At 48.4% G+C, this 15,541-nt stretch overlaps 2 protein-coding genes across 4 annotated transcripts; both read right to left on the minus strand.

Moving 5' to 3' along the window:
- Nucleotides 1–265: 265 nt before the first annotated feature.
- LOC4327663 (21.9 kDa heat shock protein-like) lies at nucleotides 266–9,251 on the minus strand. 3 transcript variants are annotated; one of them, XR_010738752.1, is made up of 3 exons: nucleotides 8,629–9,251; nucleotides 7,476–7,571; nucleotides 266–600 (listed from the first exon to the last, which is right to left on the minus strand). XR_010738752.1 is itself a non-coding variant. In XM_066306708.1 (3 exons), the coding sequence occupies exon 3, from the start codon at nucleotides 1,985–1,987 to the stop codon at nucleotides 1,469–1,471; it is 519 nt and encodes a 172-aa protein (XP_066162805.1). In that variant the 5' UTR covers nucleotides 1,988–2,025; nucleotides 7,476–7,571; nucleotides 8,629–8,879; the 3' UTR covers nucleotides 1,260–1,468. The 3 variants fall into 3 exon arrangements, 2 of the variants coding, with proteins under 2 accessions (XP_066162805.1, XP_066162806.1); XM_066306708.1 differs by lacking the exon at nucleotides 266–600 and adding an exon at nucleotides 1,260–2,025 and having other exon boundaries at nucleotides 8,629–8,879; XM_066306709.1 differs by lacking the exons at nucleotides 266–600; nucleotides 8,629–9,251 and adding exons at nucleotides 1,260–2,025; nucleotides 7,797–8,258.
- A 4,756-nt stretch (nucleotides 9,252–14,007) lies between these two features.
- On the minus strand, nucleotides 14,008–15,258 carry LOC4327664 (uncharacterized). The gene is made up of 2 exons (XM_015787393.3): nucleotides 14,953–15,258; nucleotides 14,008–14,813 (listed from the first exon to the last, which is right to left on the minus strand). Exons 1-2 carry the CDS (start codon nucleotides 15,050–15,052, stop codon nucleotides 14,104–14,106), a joined length of 810 nt encoding a protein of 269 aa, XP_015642879.1. The 5' UTR covers nucleotides 15,053–15,258; the 3' UTR covers nucleotides 14,008–14,103.
- Between the last annotated feature and the right edge of the window lie 283 nt (nucleotides 15,259–15,541).

Genomic DNA, 15,541 nt, shown 5'->3' on the forward strand with positions numbered 1-15,541 from the left:
TGGTACCCATTATTTTCGTCTTATCTAAATATTCGTCGTAAAAATTACACCCTTTCTTTTGGTCAGTCAGCCTTTTGATATCTGTCTTTTTAGGCTCGTCCACCCAATCCCCTCTGCCCTTCCACTCCAGGGTTCAATCCCATTTGCCATTTGAAGTTGAATCCCATCCCCTTCATCTTGTGGAGTTTTTAAAAAGGAGTGCAAATAAAATCCAAAATTTGAAAATGAGTAAAATTCTAAAAACTACCTAGGAACATCCCGAAAATTCTGAAAAAAAATAAAGGACTGAAAATTACTGTAAAATTCAGTTGGTAATAAGTAAAATAGTTACAATGATCATAAAACATGACAAACTAATGATCTACTAGAAAACATGATAAACTTTTAAACGAGCAATTAGTGCATGCTGTCCACAACATTTGACTACTCAATTTAACTTCACAACCTTTGATCCATCATCATGACAATCAGGGTTGACATCAAACACTAAGTACATACACATTGTTCTATAAAAAAAGCCAAAGGATCACAGAAATTTGATTCGTCCAAAAGTTAAGAAATTCCTCTCATTTCATCTCCACATGATTACTCCATGAATGCCTGAGGAAAAAAGTAATAACGATTGAAGTGCGATGATGCAAGAATGATCTTATAAAGTCATGTTCATGCGTAGTTGAATGTATGACTATGCTACACTTCATTGTTTCCGATATGAATTTTTGACTTCCGACCAATATCGGTAGATTCCTTTCCGACGGTCCCGTTTCCAATATACCGATATTATCTATATGGTTACCGTTTATGGTATACCGTTCTGATTCCGTTTTCGAGAAAAAAATGAAAATGAAAATGGTAGAGGGTTTTTCCTACCGTTTTCATCCTAATCCTCCTGGTATCTTGGTAGTTGTACAAGGAGCGGAACTCCAGGGTTTTCGATTACTCTCTCTTCGGTTTCAGTTGCTTTGGACTCCATCCTACAGAAAGGTCGTCCGTGGTCGTTGGCGGTGCCGCTGTTTTTCGAGGCCTGTTGGGAATTGTTTTTCGAGTCCTGTTGGGAATATAGTGTGGTTCCTCCGTCACCGATCTCCTTCAATATTGGAGCAGCATTTCTTTTTCGCTATTTTAACCATAGCAGTCTTTTTTTTCTTCTAATATATTAACGTGTGATCCTTTTGCGCGTTCACGAAAAAAAACCCATAAATCCATAATAGAATAGCTAACGACCAGCCCAAACGAGTCTGAATTCTGAATTATGAACAGATCATCAAAGATCACACGCCGAGTAATCTCATATTTCGAGTGTTTCACTTGCCGAATTTTCATTTCTTGGGTTCTTCCTGGGTCTCATATATTGAATCATATTATCATATTGGAGTATATTTTAAACATGCGAATATGTGATGTCGTTTACTTCCATTAGTTCCAACAATCTCCGAGCTCATCACATATTCCACAATATGCATATATATCAAGCTGAGCCATTCCTGGTGGCGAAGATCCTGTGCGAGACGACGACGCCGAGCGCGAACGCGGCGACGGCGGCGGCGATCGCGCTCCCCCGATCCCACCTGGCCCGCTCCTTCTCCATCTCCATCTGCATCTCCGCCTCTACCCTCGCGTCCTCCATCGTCGCCATCACCACCTCCGCCGCGCCGCCCGCGGGGCGCTTCGGCACGGTGAGGCACAGCGTGGCGCCGTCGAAGCGGGCGGCGATCCGGTCCACATCGGCCGCCGGCGGCAGCTGGAACTCGCGGTGGAGGCGGACGTGCCCCGCGGGCCGCTGCCCGCGCACCGTGACGCGCCCCGCGCCGTCCACCTGCACGCGGAACTCCTCCTTCCTGAACCCGGCGAGGTCGAGGCGGGCGACGTAGCCCGCGGCGCCGTCGTGCCACTTCACCTCCGGCTGCAGGTCGACGTCGCGGGGCTCCACCTCCGCCGCCGCCGCTCCCTTCGCCGATCTCGATCCCTTGGGCACGCACGTCGACATGGTGGATCGATATGCTAAGCTATAGCCTCGCGGGCGATCTGGACCAAGGAGGAGCTATGGATGGTGAGATGGAGCTCCAAGGAGGGAGCCATATATACTTACGTGATTGTGTGTTGAATTGGTTATTCGAAGCGTTTTCTTCAAGGTGACACAACTCTCGATCGATCGATCGCACCAAGAAAATTGGTGTTTAATTGGCGTCGAGGGTTGGGTTTGGGTAGGGATCTTGGTTTTGTCTCGTTTTCCAAGCCTACAAGCTACGCACAGTACTCTTCTACTTACATTTACTTGCTTTCGGCATGGATGCATATACATGGCATCAGGCATCTGCTGGTTACCTAGGACTACGATTGCCACCTACGAGAAATGTCCAATTCCTCTCATCTGAAGAAAACGTGAGCGGGATTCCTTTTATAAATACATGATTTTAGTAATACAGGAACCGATATATGAAAAATATAGGAATAGAATTGACGTAGTATATATGAATCCCACGAAAATCAAAGTCACATATGTTTAAAAGATAATGTGTATAGGTGGCTCACAAGAAAATAACATATGAATTTTGATGGATTTTATGTTGCTTTTGACTACTCAAAGGAAAAAAAATAAAAAGTTGTTTGAGCTCAAATCCTATATATATTCCCCAATGGAATGGATTCTAAAAGAATTGGCATATGCTCTAATATTTTGTTCCAAACAAAACATGTGTATAGGAAAATCTCTAAAATTCTTATGAATTTCCTCCAATCCAAAAGAGCGGGTTGGAGCTACAGTACTTCCATCGGCAGATCAATTGATCAAGTCATCAAGCATGTGGCACCATCTTGATGTTCAATTATGGTTGGTCATTAAATTCTTCCTCCATATTTAAATATAAGATACTGATGGCTTTATATGGACAAATTCAAAACTTGAACAACCGATAGCTCTCAAAGATTTATTTTGAAAACATAAAAAACAATTATGGATAGATTTTTCTTTATAAATACTATTATAATTTTGTTAGTTAGTAGTCAAAGTTGAAAAGAAACTGGAATGTCAAATAATGTTATATATTTAAATATGGAGGTAGTATAAGCTATTAGTTGCTAGGGAAACCCAACTGCGTACATAGCAATTATAAGCTAGTTCCATTGGCAGAATGTTATTGAGAAACACGAGACGATGTGCATTTTATATAAACTAGCAATGTGCTCATAAGTGCAATGGGATAAACTAATTAATATTTTTTTTTAGGAATATGCAAAAGAATTGTGCATCTTTATACAAAGACACCATGGCCGCGAAAGGGTATACTTAGTAAAATAAGAAAAACACACCACGCTGCGTGCCAACACCACTACCATAGCCTGAGGAAGAGACCTATGTGCCAAGACGGCTGCCCCAACATAACTGATTGTCGTTGGGCCTACAATGCAGCTATGGGTGAAAGAACCTCTAAAATGATGCCTCCAAGGAGGTTATGACACTGAAAACACCGTCATCGCTTGTCAAAGGATACTTGGATGTGGTTTTCACTTAAAGGATCCCAATAAAAAAGATGAGGGAGGCACCTCGAGAAATGCCTTTAAGAGGGTTGTGGCACCCAAAGGCATTACCGTCGCCGGCCTAGGAATACCATGCTAGATTTCCCATAGAATCTGCCTACACCCCTGTTGTTGAGACCTCATCGACCACCAATCTTGCCAACACATCATCACCACCACAACGTCGCTCTCTACTTGACTTCTGTCCTACTGCCAGCACAACCACAACCATCCATGCCTACACACTGGCACGACCATGACCATGACCATGACAATGACCACCGACCGTTGCACGATGGCGACCATATTGGCCTTCCTCCTATGCCATCACCTCACCAAGAAGGAGCGAGGTGACTGCCAACACCCACCACTTCACGTCGGCAATCTCGGATTTCCTCTCCTGTCATCGCATATACCGTCTCACCATAGAGTTCCCCACGATCAGATCTAAACCGGCCATAAAAGGGAGGAGCTACAAGGAGATGAAAACGCACTAGCAACAGAGGACGACCCGTCGTTGCCACCCGTGATGGTGATGTTCTGCGGCTCGATCCAAGTTTGAGGCCCCGAATCCGGCGGCTGCTCCACCAACCAGTGCTTGCATCACTGCCTTCTGCATGGTCAACCTCACGAGTGCATGCGCTCTATCCGTCGGCTGCTTGCTGCATGGGCCAACATGCTGCTACCAGCCTCCGCCTTCATCAATGCGTACTAGACCTCTGCCCGGTAGGCCCCACACTCCTTGCCAACTACAGACCCTCGCCGTTGCAACCCCGCCTCTAGCCAGTAACACGAATAGCCTCTGACCACACCCACTACATCCTCAGCACCAAGTAGATTTAGAGTTTGTTGTCATAGGAGGCAATCTTTAGGTTCCAGGGGCACACTGTGCAACCATGGAGAAGGCCTCGCTGTCACCGGTGACCTACCGAGCGGCCGTCGGCGACGATGACGAGGGGAAGATAGGGTTTCTGGAGGGTTGGGAAAGATGCAGCGTGATTCACTTAGTGAGTCGCTGGAGCGGCTCATGAGACCTTTTTAGAAGAAAAGTTTCATAATCTCAAACCTAATTAATATTTATGACTAATATTAAATAATTGATTCAGTTTCGACATATCTTTGTATGATTGCATATCAGGGAGCAATTTCAACATCTATGACTCGTAAACATGACCATCTTCGCACCAGAGAGTTTCTTTTTAAATGTTTGTGTTAGGGAGCTTAATTCGATGCGCATGCATGTGGAGCCATGGAGCCGAGCAGAGTAAAGATAAATCACCAATTAACAAAAGAGCATGGAGGTGAAGATAGACCCGAGCATATCTTTCTTTTCTCAATGAAAGCCTCAAGAATATCTCAAATCAATCTTAAGAAAAAAAAATAATTCAATTATCTGCTTATGCACAACCCACTGAATTTTGCGTAGGAATCTTTTGCACATGTGCAGATGCGTATCACAATAATAATCATGATAGGAAAGCGATCTTGTGCAGAATAAGAACTCGATCTGATGAAAAGCACACATGGACATGAATCGGACATCATATCAAGAAATTTGCGAAAATGCTTAGTGACGTAAGTCCGGGCGACTCCAAAATATTGGACACACTCGTCCTTATCCAGAACACTTAGCTACCTCCTCCACCACACGTTCCCACATCTCTTCATTTTATTTTTACCCTCCCTCTTGCTCTATCTCTCCTGAAAGACTTCATCCCAATGGCCATACGGTGGCAGAGGAGGCACTGGGCCTCGCTTCGTTAAAAACACGATGATGACGACAACGGCGGTGCAGGGTACATGACAACAGCAGAGGCAGTGTGTCAGGGGGCATAGGGCGACACAGGATATGATGAAGACGTTGGACCTTGCCGCCATTGGCGGCCGCCGGGGGAGGGGGCAGGGGGCAGGGCACGACGACACGGGATGGGGAAAAGGTGTTGGATCTAGCTACTGACAAGGACCGAATGCTGATGCAGCTGGCCTTAGTCGGAGGACGCCCGTCTTGCGCCACTGCTCGCCTGCGTCTTCCCTGTGTCGTCGCCTCCCCCGCCGCATCGGTGGTTCTGGTGGCTGAAGTAGAAGAAGACGGAGGTGGGTTCATTTTCTTAGAGCTTTTAGAGATTTTGCACCCCGATTGTTTTTCTTGTTGCACTTTATTTTATCAAGGTGTTTCATTATATTTTGATTTGGTGTTGCATATATTGATTCTTTGTGTTGTGATTGGTATGTTTCATGTTGTATTTTGTCACACCCCGATCCGGCACCGCCGTACAATGGCTCCTGACAGGAGCGTGTCGTAGGAAAACGGCGCGAACCACTTCCTACGAAACCGCGATCACAGTACCAGTCCCAGGACATAGTGCTGGTACCCACGGTGACAAATATGATTCATTGCAATCCTTAAAATAAATAGAGGACTTATTTACCTTAACTTAGGTTGCAGCTCAGACAGCCCGAGAATACAACCGACGACGCGGACGAGGAAACACCAACAACAGCAGCAGTGAAACCAACGGACTAACACCCAACACCACAGGCGACGGCTGGGAACCAAGACAAAACCCTAATCTTCACTTCACTTCATCTTCAACTTCAGGGCAGAGGAACTATATATATTTATATAGAGCAAGGGTGAGTACTTTCGTACTCAGCAAGTCACGGGAATAGGTGTTTAATACAAGCTTGGAAGAGAGGCAAGGTTGTTTTGCAAATCTTTTGTTTGAAATCATTTTGAAATCACTAAGTGATTTATTTCTTTTCAAGTTTAGGCCAAAAAGAGACTTGCGTCTCGATTCGACTTAAGAGATGCTTTTCAACAACTCAAATGGTAATGTACCGACCTCCCAGGTCAGATCATTACTTCTTGGCTCCCAGAGTCATTTCACTTGATTAAGCGGCTCCCGGAGCCTTTTTCATTTTCTCGGACTCCCAGAGTCCAGCTGCCCAGCAGCAAAGCAATCCGTTTCTACTCGAGAAGCCTAGTCTATGATGCCCACAGACATCCCGAATCACACAGATTCGTTTCTGACCACTCAGGTCATCCATCTGCCACATAGACTGATTCTGGTTACGATTCCCATTCCACAACAACTTTTCACAAAGCACAGGCAAACAAATCTACGCAACGGGAACCACCTCACATCCGCCCATGACCGTGGGCACGGCTGTTCGAACAGATAGTTAACCTCTACAGAGGGGTACACTTTACCCACAAGATACGAACTTATTCCGAACACCCGTCGGTGTCGGAGTTTCGCAACAAAGCCTTTCCTAAGCCGGCCCAGGGTTACCTCATGCCACATAGAAGGATCAAATCCTCACATAAATATAGGCTATTTTAGTTTTCACAAATCAAACTCCAACCACCTCGATCGGTAATTCAGCAAGCTTCTCTTCCTTGCTTACCAGGAACCCGGTTTGGCTCCAACCGACCCCGCCCCGGCGTTCCCCAACTATTGGCATGCAAGGTTTCCCTAAACCGACTAATTACTTAGCCAGGGTGGCCCATACCACCTTGTGGTTGCACTTTGTTATGCTTGATGAGTTTCCCACAGGAATCGGTCCTCATATGCAAATACGGGACAACGCCACGTAGGCACGGCACCCGCATCGCGAGTTTTCACAAACTATTTTATTTTCAAACACACCGACACCACATGTCGGGTTTTCAAGGCTTCTCAAACCCATTTCCCAAATTTTCGACAATCAACGATGTATGTGGGATATTTAGTATACGCGCTCAGAGAGCACGAATACCGAAGTACCACAAGGATGGAGCAACAGGAAATCAGGGTAGTACAGCCTACAGGAATTAGTGCGACTACTGGGTAGGTCCGTCGATTTGGCACGCAAACCGAGGCCTAGCAAATTAAGTGTGTGATTCTAATAATGCAAGTTACAAACAAAATAATAATGATTTTCCAATTATAGGAGCAATTGATCAAAGGGTGACTTGCCTTGCTTAAGGTCTTCACGAAGCTTCACGAATCTTCGAGAAAACCCGCGATCGACGAAAATCCGGTAACCGCAACTATACGCAAACAATTAAAAACCTACACAAAACCCAAAATAAAGATCATATTTAGACTAAATAATAGTGCCATTAAATAGATCTCAATTTTACGGAATTATTGAAAGTTGAACGGAGTCAATCGGATGAACGGATCTAGAGATATGAATTTTTGAAGCTTAATTGGAATTTCTGGAATATGAGAAATGATTTGTTGGAATTTTTGGAACAAAGAAATGATCTATTGAATTTATGGAAAAGAATATACCCAAGAATACCCTTTAATTACTCATTGACATGTGGGGCCAACTGGCGGGGAAGATGGACTTTTGTGTATGTGAGTTGATTTGGTGGAGGGAGAAAATACAGACTTTTTAGGCCGAGCGTGAGGCGCGGCCCAAAGGAGATTGGCCCATTAGGGCTCGGGTGGGGAGAGAGAGGCGGAGGCTGACTGGGCGGCTGACGGGGCAGGCGCGGACTTGGTCAAGCCCACGTGGACTGCCACGCAAGCGCGAGAGAGAGGGAGGCCAGGCTCGCCCGGATCGGACGGCTCACGGCGGCCGAGGGGCGCCGGCGAACGGCGGCGAACCGGAGTGAGGCGCGGACACTGGAAGCAAGAGGGAGTCGAGGCGATTCCATCCACCGGCTCGGATGAGGGAGAGGCGGCGCGACGGCGGCCGGCGACGGCGGCCGTGCGGCGGCGGGATGGGTGGCACGGCGCGGGCGCGGCCGGCGAGGCGGGCGGCCGCGGAGGCGCACCGGGGAGTTTCGCCGGGGCTCAAGGAGGGTGGCAGCGCGAGGGGTTGAGGAGAGAAGGGCCGACGGCGGAACTGCGGTTGCGCACGGCGGCGGCGGAAACACGGCCGCGGCGGGCTACCGCGAGCGTGGGTGCGGCGAGAAGGAAAAGTGGGGAGCGGCCAATGGGAAGGGGGCGCGAGGAACTCCGGGAGTGTGACGGCGAGCTGGTTAGAGAGAGAGAGAGAGGCCAACGACGGCGCGTGGCGCGCGCGGCATCGAGGGTGGCAGGATGATAGCGAGAAGAGAGATAAAGAGGGTGGTGACAGCATTGCGCGCGGTAAGGGGAAGGGGCGGGGGCTCACCGGCGGCCACGAATCGACCTTGGCGGCGGCGGTCCGCTGATGGGAAGGAGGCGGCGGCGCACGACTGGGTTCCAGGGAACGGCGTTCGCGCCGGTGGTCTCGGTTCGGGGACACCGCGTCGGCCGAGCGGCGGAGTCTAGCGGCGAATTTGACACCGAGGCGGCACGGTGCCGAGGCGAGCGCGCCGGGGAAGGGAGTGCGGGAGTGCGGGGGTGGTAGGATTTGGGGACGGCGGTGGAGAGGCAAGAACCGAACGAGAAGGGCGCTCGAACTGGGTTTTATAGGCGGTGGTGAAGTCGGTTTGGGGGGGAGGGGGGGGGGAACCGACCTAGACGGTCAAGGAGCGGGAGATGGCGGTCGAGCGTGGTCGCGGGCGCGGCAGAGGAGGCGATGGTGGATGGAAGGGAAAAAGCAAAAAGGGGAAGGGGGAAAGGAGCTTTGCTCCTTGCCGTTTTTGGGCGAGCTGAGGGAGGAGAGAGCGCGTGGGAGAGAGAGGCGCTGCCTCCGCATCTTGGACGCACGCGAGCTGTGGCGCAGAGGTGGGTGCGGCGGCAGAGTGGGCGCGGGCGGCTGCGCGGCGCAGGCGGGCCAGGGCGAACGGCGACCGAGGGCGGTCGGCCACCACGCGGGAGCGCGCGCGCGGAGCAAGGGCGCGGCGGAATTCAAAGGCGGAGGCAGGAATCGGTGCCGGTGAGTGAAACGGGGAGAGGAAGAGCGAGAGAGAGAGAGCTCGGCTCGGGGATGGCTCACGCGCACGCGCGTGCGGCGAACGTGCGGAGCGAGGGAGGGGAAGGCTGAGAGAGAGAACGGGCCGGGCCGAGAGAGAGAGATGGGCCGAGGGAAGAAAACCGGTCCACAAAAAGGAAGAGGGAGGAGATAGGCAGAGTGGAGGGGATCCGGCCCATCCAAAATTAGAAGGAGGCAAAATAGACTTCTACAGAGAAATTGAATTGGAGAGAATTGGAGTTTAGGTTTGAATTCAAATTTGATATTTGGACTTAGGAACATAGGGTGGAGTCAAGGAACTGGTTCAAGGAAGACTCGGATATTTTGGAATCGAGACAAGTATTTGGCGAGGATTCAAAGGAGGCGATTGAATTTCGGAGACTTGAATTGGAATTGGAATCTTGAGGTGGACGATTTTGATAGCGACGAGAGGGAACAACGATGGAGATTGAATTGAGATCCACGGCACGACTTAGACTCTCACTCAAAGAACGAAATTTTCGCATATAGGATTTTCTAGAATTAGTTTTTTTTAACGTCTCACGAAAAGCGGAGCGTTACATATTTGGTTGAGACACTTTCATTCACGGGATAAAACATTTTTCCCCGTCTGATGAAACATTTTAAACTTTTTTTTATTGAATAGTGAAACATTTTATAATAATACATTGCAACATTATCCGATATGATGTTTTGTAAAACATCGGACGTATGATTGTGGCACTCTCTAGAAATTGGATGACGATTTAATCAGTGCGAAGTCGTTTTTATCCAAGACTTTTTCATGGTTGCTGTTTGATCGGAATCGGGCGGACGCAGGACACAATACCTCACCGTGCGACACACTGATCAGTGGACGACGGACCAAAACCCCTGACAGAAAACACTATTGCGAAGAAACAAATAAGAGCACAAGCCTACTGTCCCGCACCTAAGAAACACACACACACACACTCATGTGGATTACAGGAGTTATTTTTCATGCATGTACTCAGTACTCCCACTAATCCCAGCAAATCAATCTCTGAGCTCACATACACAACATCATTCATCAAGCCCATCAATTAACCATTCCTGGTGTAGAGTAAGATCCCGTGCGACACGACGACGCCGAGCGCGAACGCCGCCGCGGCGGCGGCGGCGGCGGCGACCACGCTCCCGCTGTCCCACCTGGCCGCCCGCTCCTTCTTCTTCTCCGTCTCCGTCTCCGTCTCCGCCACCTCCATCGTCGTCGCCATCACCACCCCCGTCGCCGCCGCGGCCGCCGCGGGGCGCTTCTTGGGCACGGTGAGGAACAGCGTGGTGCCGACGAAGCGGGCGGCGACGCGGTCCGAGTCGGCCGTCGGGGGAAGCTGGATCACGCGGCGGAGGCGGACGTGCGGCCCCGCCGCCGCGGGCCGCTGCCCGAGCACCGTCACGCGGCCGGTGGCGCCGTTCACCCGCACGTCGACCTCATCCTTGCTGAACCCGGCGATGTCGAGGCGGACGACGTAGCCGGCGGCGGCGCCGTCGAGCCACACCTGCTCTCGCAGGTCGCCGCCGATCTGGATCCCTTGGGCACGCACGCCAACATGATCGAGCTATGGTTGGATGGGTTGAGAACTTGGATGGTGAGATCGAAGGAACCATATATATTACTATGTGTCAATGTGTGTTTTGTTAGGAAACGATAAGCGAACAAACGACAAAAAACAATAGATCAATCACAGAAGACACGAGATTTAACGTGGAAAACCCTCCCAAAACAGGAGAGAAAAAACCACGGGCTCCAGCCAGCAAAATATCTTCGCTATATCTGGGGTGAGGTTACAACGCTACACGGCGGCTTACAAGAAGTATATATATGGTGGAACCCTAAAGGGGATGACGATCCGTTTCGTGGGGGCTCCGCCCCGCACCCCCGAGCGTCCCCAGGTGCACGGCCCTTCGCTCTACTACGGTAGAAGCTGTCCTTTATTAAGTGTAAATGAATTTGAATCACAACTCAACATGTTTGTGTGTTGAATTTGTTTATTCGAAGTGTTTTCTTTTAAGGTGACACAACTCTCGATCGATGGTAAGAAGAAAAATAGGTGTTTAATTGACGTCGAGGTTTGGGTTAGGGTAGGGATCTTGGTTTCGTCTCGTCTTCCAAGCCTACAAGCTGCGTAGAGTAGTAATTACCCGCGACTATACGAGGTTAGCAGAGGTACGTTGCCACCTATGAGAAATGTGCAAGTCCTCTCATCCGAAGAAAACTAAGTGAGTGAGAGTGTGAGACCAACAAAATATTCTAAGACTCGATGTGTGGTCATGTCGTTTGGGCCATTTACTCCCTCTGTTTTATATTATAAGTCGTTTTGATACGTTGTGCAAGTCCTCTCATCCGAAGAAAAAAACCAAGCGAGTTTAACCAACTAAATATTCTAAGACTCGGTGTGTGGTCATGTCGTTTGGACCATCAATATTTTGTACTCCCTTTGTTTCCCTTTGCTTCGTATTATAATTCGTTTTGACTTTTTCCCTAATCAAACTTTATTGAGTTTGACCAAGTTTGTATAAAAAAAATATAAACATTAATTAAAACAACAGATTAGTTTTATTAAATCTACATTTAGTATATTTTGATAATAAGTTTATTTTGTGTTAAAAAATCTATTATGTTTTTTTATAAACTTGGTCAAACTTATTTAAGTTTGACTAGGAAAAAATCAAAATGACTTTCAATATTTCGTACTTTTTTTTTTACAAGAAGGGCTAAGCCGTAGAGATGTGGTAAAAGAGTTATGGGTTTATGACCATTGACCCCAGTAGTACACTCACTGAAATTTACATCCTAGTGCCCACAATAATACACAAGTGGGTACGTTTTAAATAGAATTTCACTGAATTTACTAAAGAACTTTCATCACTTGATTCGAATTTATGTGTGGTGAACTCACTCCTTTCTAATGTTCCACTGTAGATTTGACAGAATGGAATGTAGAAATTGTACATATATTGGGTTCTTTTAAATTTTCATTGCCTATAATAAAATTGGTTGATATGGCAAGGGTTTGTTTGAATTTACATTTGTTGGGTTTCATTTTTCATCATCTATAAGGGAAAGAGTTTCATATACCTCCCTTCAGTGGCAAACACAGGACTAAATTTTAGGAGGTGCCGATGAAATAAAGCATACTAATATAACTAGATTAAATATGAGGACTTTTACGGTACATTCTACTTAAAGTATATACTATCAGTATATTTGATCTAACGGTGTAAATTCATCTGATCTTCCTTCCAATTATTTTACGGTATAAATTGAATAGAATATATTTGTCTTTTTATCTATTTGCGTGAGGGTTAATTTTGTAAATTCGCGTTTCTCACTTAGTCAGATCCGGCCTTTTGCGCCCAGTCAAAGCGAATTTTTCTTGAAGCGGCGCGCATGGGCGACCGCCGTCGCTGGCTGCCTCTGCGAGCACGCCGCGCCGCGCGGCCGTCGACAACCACAATCGGCGCCGCCGCCATCGGGAATCGATTCGATTTCCCTCCCCCTTTCTTCACCCAAAACCTACTAGTTCTTCCAAAAATCCCCAAATCGTCAGGTCTGCGGGAGGCAGCGCCGACGGGCTGCGGAGGTTTGCGGGAGGCGGAAGGCGACGAGCAGTTTGTCCTCAACGGGTTCACCGCCGCGAATCTCAGCTTCGATGACATGGCGACGGTGACCCCGAACGGGCTGCTCATGTTGACCAACGGCACGAACCAGCTCAAGGGCCACGCCTTCTTCCCGGTGCCGCTTCAGTTCCACAGGGCGCCCAACAGCACGGCGATGCAGTCCTTCTCCACGGCCTTCGTCATCGGCATCATCGGCGCGTTCGAGGACCAGGGCAGCGGCAACCTGGCGGCGGCAGGTGGCAGCAGCAGGGCGGCATAATTAGCATAACTAATGTAATTAGCATGGTTACATACCAATATAACTAATGTATGAACAATTCTGTGACTACTATCCATTCAACTCCCACGTTTCAATCTTCCAGAGAAGGCCTTGAAAGAAGAATGTTCAGACTCCAAAACCATTAACATCGTTTCCAACTTTAGACGATATATTAGAGAATCCAATTTAATAGCACAATTTTTTGGAGCAATGCAGTATAGAGTTGGGCTGAAATAAACAGCTGTTACAAGCTCAAATTACAAAGCAAAAAAAAAAACAACCGAAGGAATTAATATTCATCCAATGGAAATAAATCTCTATTTTAAATGACTAGACAACCCTTTTCAGATTTTTAACAAATACCAAATCTACCCTATCATATACTGGTAGTATATATTTACAGTACAATGTATCGTAAAAGTTCTCTTAAATATAAGATAAATCTAAAAATCATACATAAATATATTGTAAGTTCCTATTAAAAACCTTGAAAAACTATCTATCTTTTGATCATCTAGTTTTTTTCCTCTATCTAGCAACAAGTAGTAACATGTGTGAACTATTGGATCTACATCTGCTTTGGCCAGCTGATGGGGGCTTGAGCCCACATTGCCTCCCTGCTAGGATCTTCCCTTTGAAACCGAAATCTAATCCTCTAAAATTTGTAATACCATTTATATTATCCCCTAAAGTGTTTCGGACATTTGTATCGATGCTTGTTTGTAAGCTCAATAGTACAAAAGAAAGATAAGTGGAAATTTTAACTCATGCATATTATGTAGTACAAGTATACATGCATTTCGATCGATACACACGTGAGAATGATACTGGGTGAATTGATTAATTAATTAGTTGTTCCGGGAGAATAGTTTGGTGGAGACGAAGACGCCGAGTGCGAACGCGGCGACGGCCGTGGCGACCACCTCCTTGTTCTTCCCGATGGCCTCCGCCAGCTTCATCCCTTCCTCCGCCGCGCGCTCCTTCCACCACGCGGCCGTCTTCTCCGGCTCCGGCGCCGGCGCCGGCGCGGGCCTCGAGGCGGCCTGCTGCGCCGCCAGCCTCGCCCTCGCCGCCTCGATCCTCCTGTCCGCCTCCCGGGACAGCCTCGCCTTGTGTTCGGCCCTGGCCTTCTCCTCCTCATCATGACGCTCTCGCGCCGCCGGCTGCGGCGGCGCCGCCGCGGGGGCTGTAGCCTTGGGCGGCTCCTCTTTCTTCTCTCTAGCCGACAGCTGGGTCCTCCGCTCGGACTGATCACTGTCAGTCTTCGGCGGCGGCGGCGGCGGCTTGCCGGCGACGTCGTGTTCGTCAGCCTTCTTGGTCTCCTTCTCCTCCTCCTGATTGGCCTTGGGCGGCAGGGCGGCGGCGGCGGCGGTTGTCGCCGGCTTCTTGGGCACGGTGAGGACGAGCACGCTGGCCTCCAGCCTGCCGGTGATCGCGTCGAGGTTGCACGTCGGCGGCAGCTGGAACACCTTGTTCAGCCGGAGGCCGCCGTGCTGGCCGCGGACGGTCAGCCGGCCGGCGGGGTCCACGTGCACCTGTAACTCCTCCTTCTTGAACTCTTCAAAAACAAAAAAATAATCAACCGAGAAATCAAGAAATTAACAGTAAAAACCAACCAAGCCAACGTATAGATCACCATTTCACCTCACCATTACACATGCATGTTGGAAGAACTAATTAAAACAGTTAGTAATTACCTGGGACGTTGACGCGGAGGAGATAGTGGGCGCCGGCGTCGAGCCACTCGTAGACCGGCTCGAAGTCGCCGTCGCGCTGCTGCTGCTGCTGCTCCGCCATGGCGCCTAGCTTAGCAAGTGCTAGCTAGCTACCTTTCCTTGCAATTCCAATCGAAATCTCCTACCCGGTGAGATGCAGCTAGCTCTGGGTAATTAATCTGAGACAGATCTTGAGATGAGATGAACAAGCGATGCTCGATGCTGCTCAGCTGCTGCCGGTGATCGATCGATCGAGGCAGGGCACGCATAAATATTTGCGATCACGACGCACCCTGGCTTGTGGTGCGAGGTCAGGTTTAAGATTATTCCAAGCTTTTTCTTGAGGATCACATATAAATTTCGGTCAGGTTTAAGATGATTCCAAGCTTTTCTTGAGGATCACAGATAAATTTATCATCAAGAATTGGGGAAAGGATAGATTTCGCGCGGCGACGTGTCCGGGGCGCCGGTGCCTTTCGGCTCGCGGCACGGTACCGAGGTTACGTCTTCTTCGTCGTCGTCGTCTCTCCAAAGCTAGCTATAGTTAATTTTCTTTCGCGAGAAGCTTTAG

This window comes from Oryza sativa, chromosome 1, assembly GCF_034140825.1.
Source record: "Oryza sativa Japonica Group chromosome 1, ASM3414082v1".
Classification (NCBI taxonomy): domain Eukaryota; kingdom Viridiplantae; phylum Streptophyta; class Magnoliopsida; order Poales; family Poaceae; genus Oryza; species Oryza sativa.

What these genes read in the sequence shown, in the direction of transcription:
- LOC4327663 (XM_066306708.1), bottom strand. Translation starts at nt 1,987, where the DNA reads ATGTCGACGTGCGTGCCCAAGGGATCGAGATCGGCGAAGGGAGCGGCG.
- LOC4327664 (XM_015787393.3), bottom strand. Translation starts at nt 15,052, where the DNA reads ATGGCGGAGCAGCAGCAGCAGCAGCGCGACGGCGACTTCGAGCCGGTC. An exon ending in CCTCCGCGTCAACGTCCCAG is followed by an intron (nt 14,814 to 14,952) that starts GTAATTACTAAC and finishes TTGTTTTTGAAG; the next exon opens with AGTTCAAGAAGGAGGAGTTA.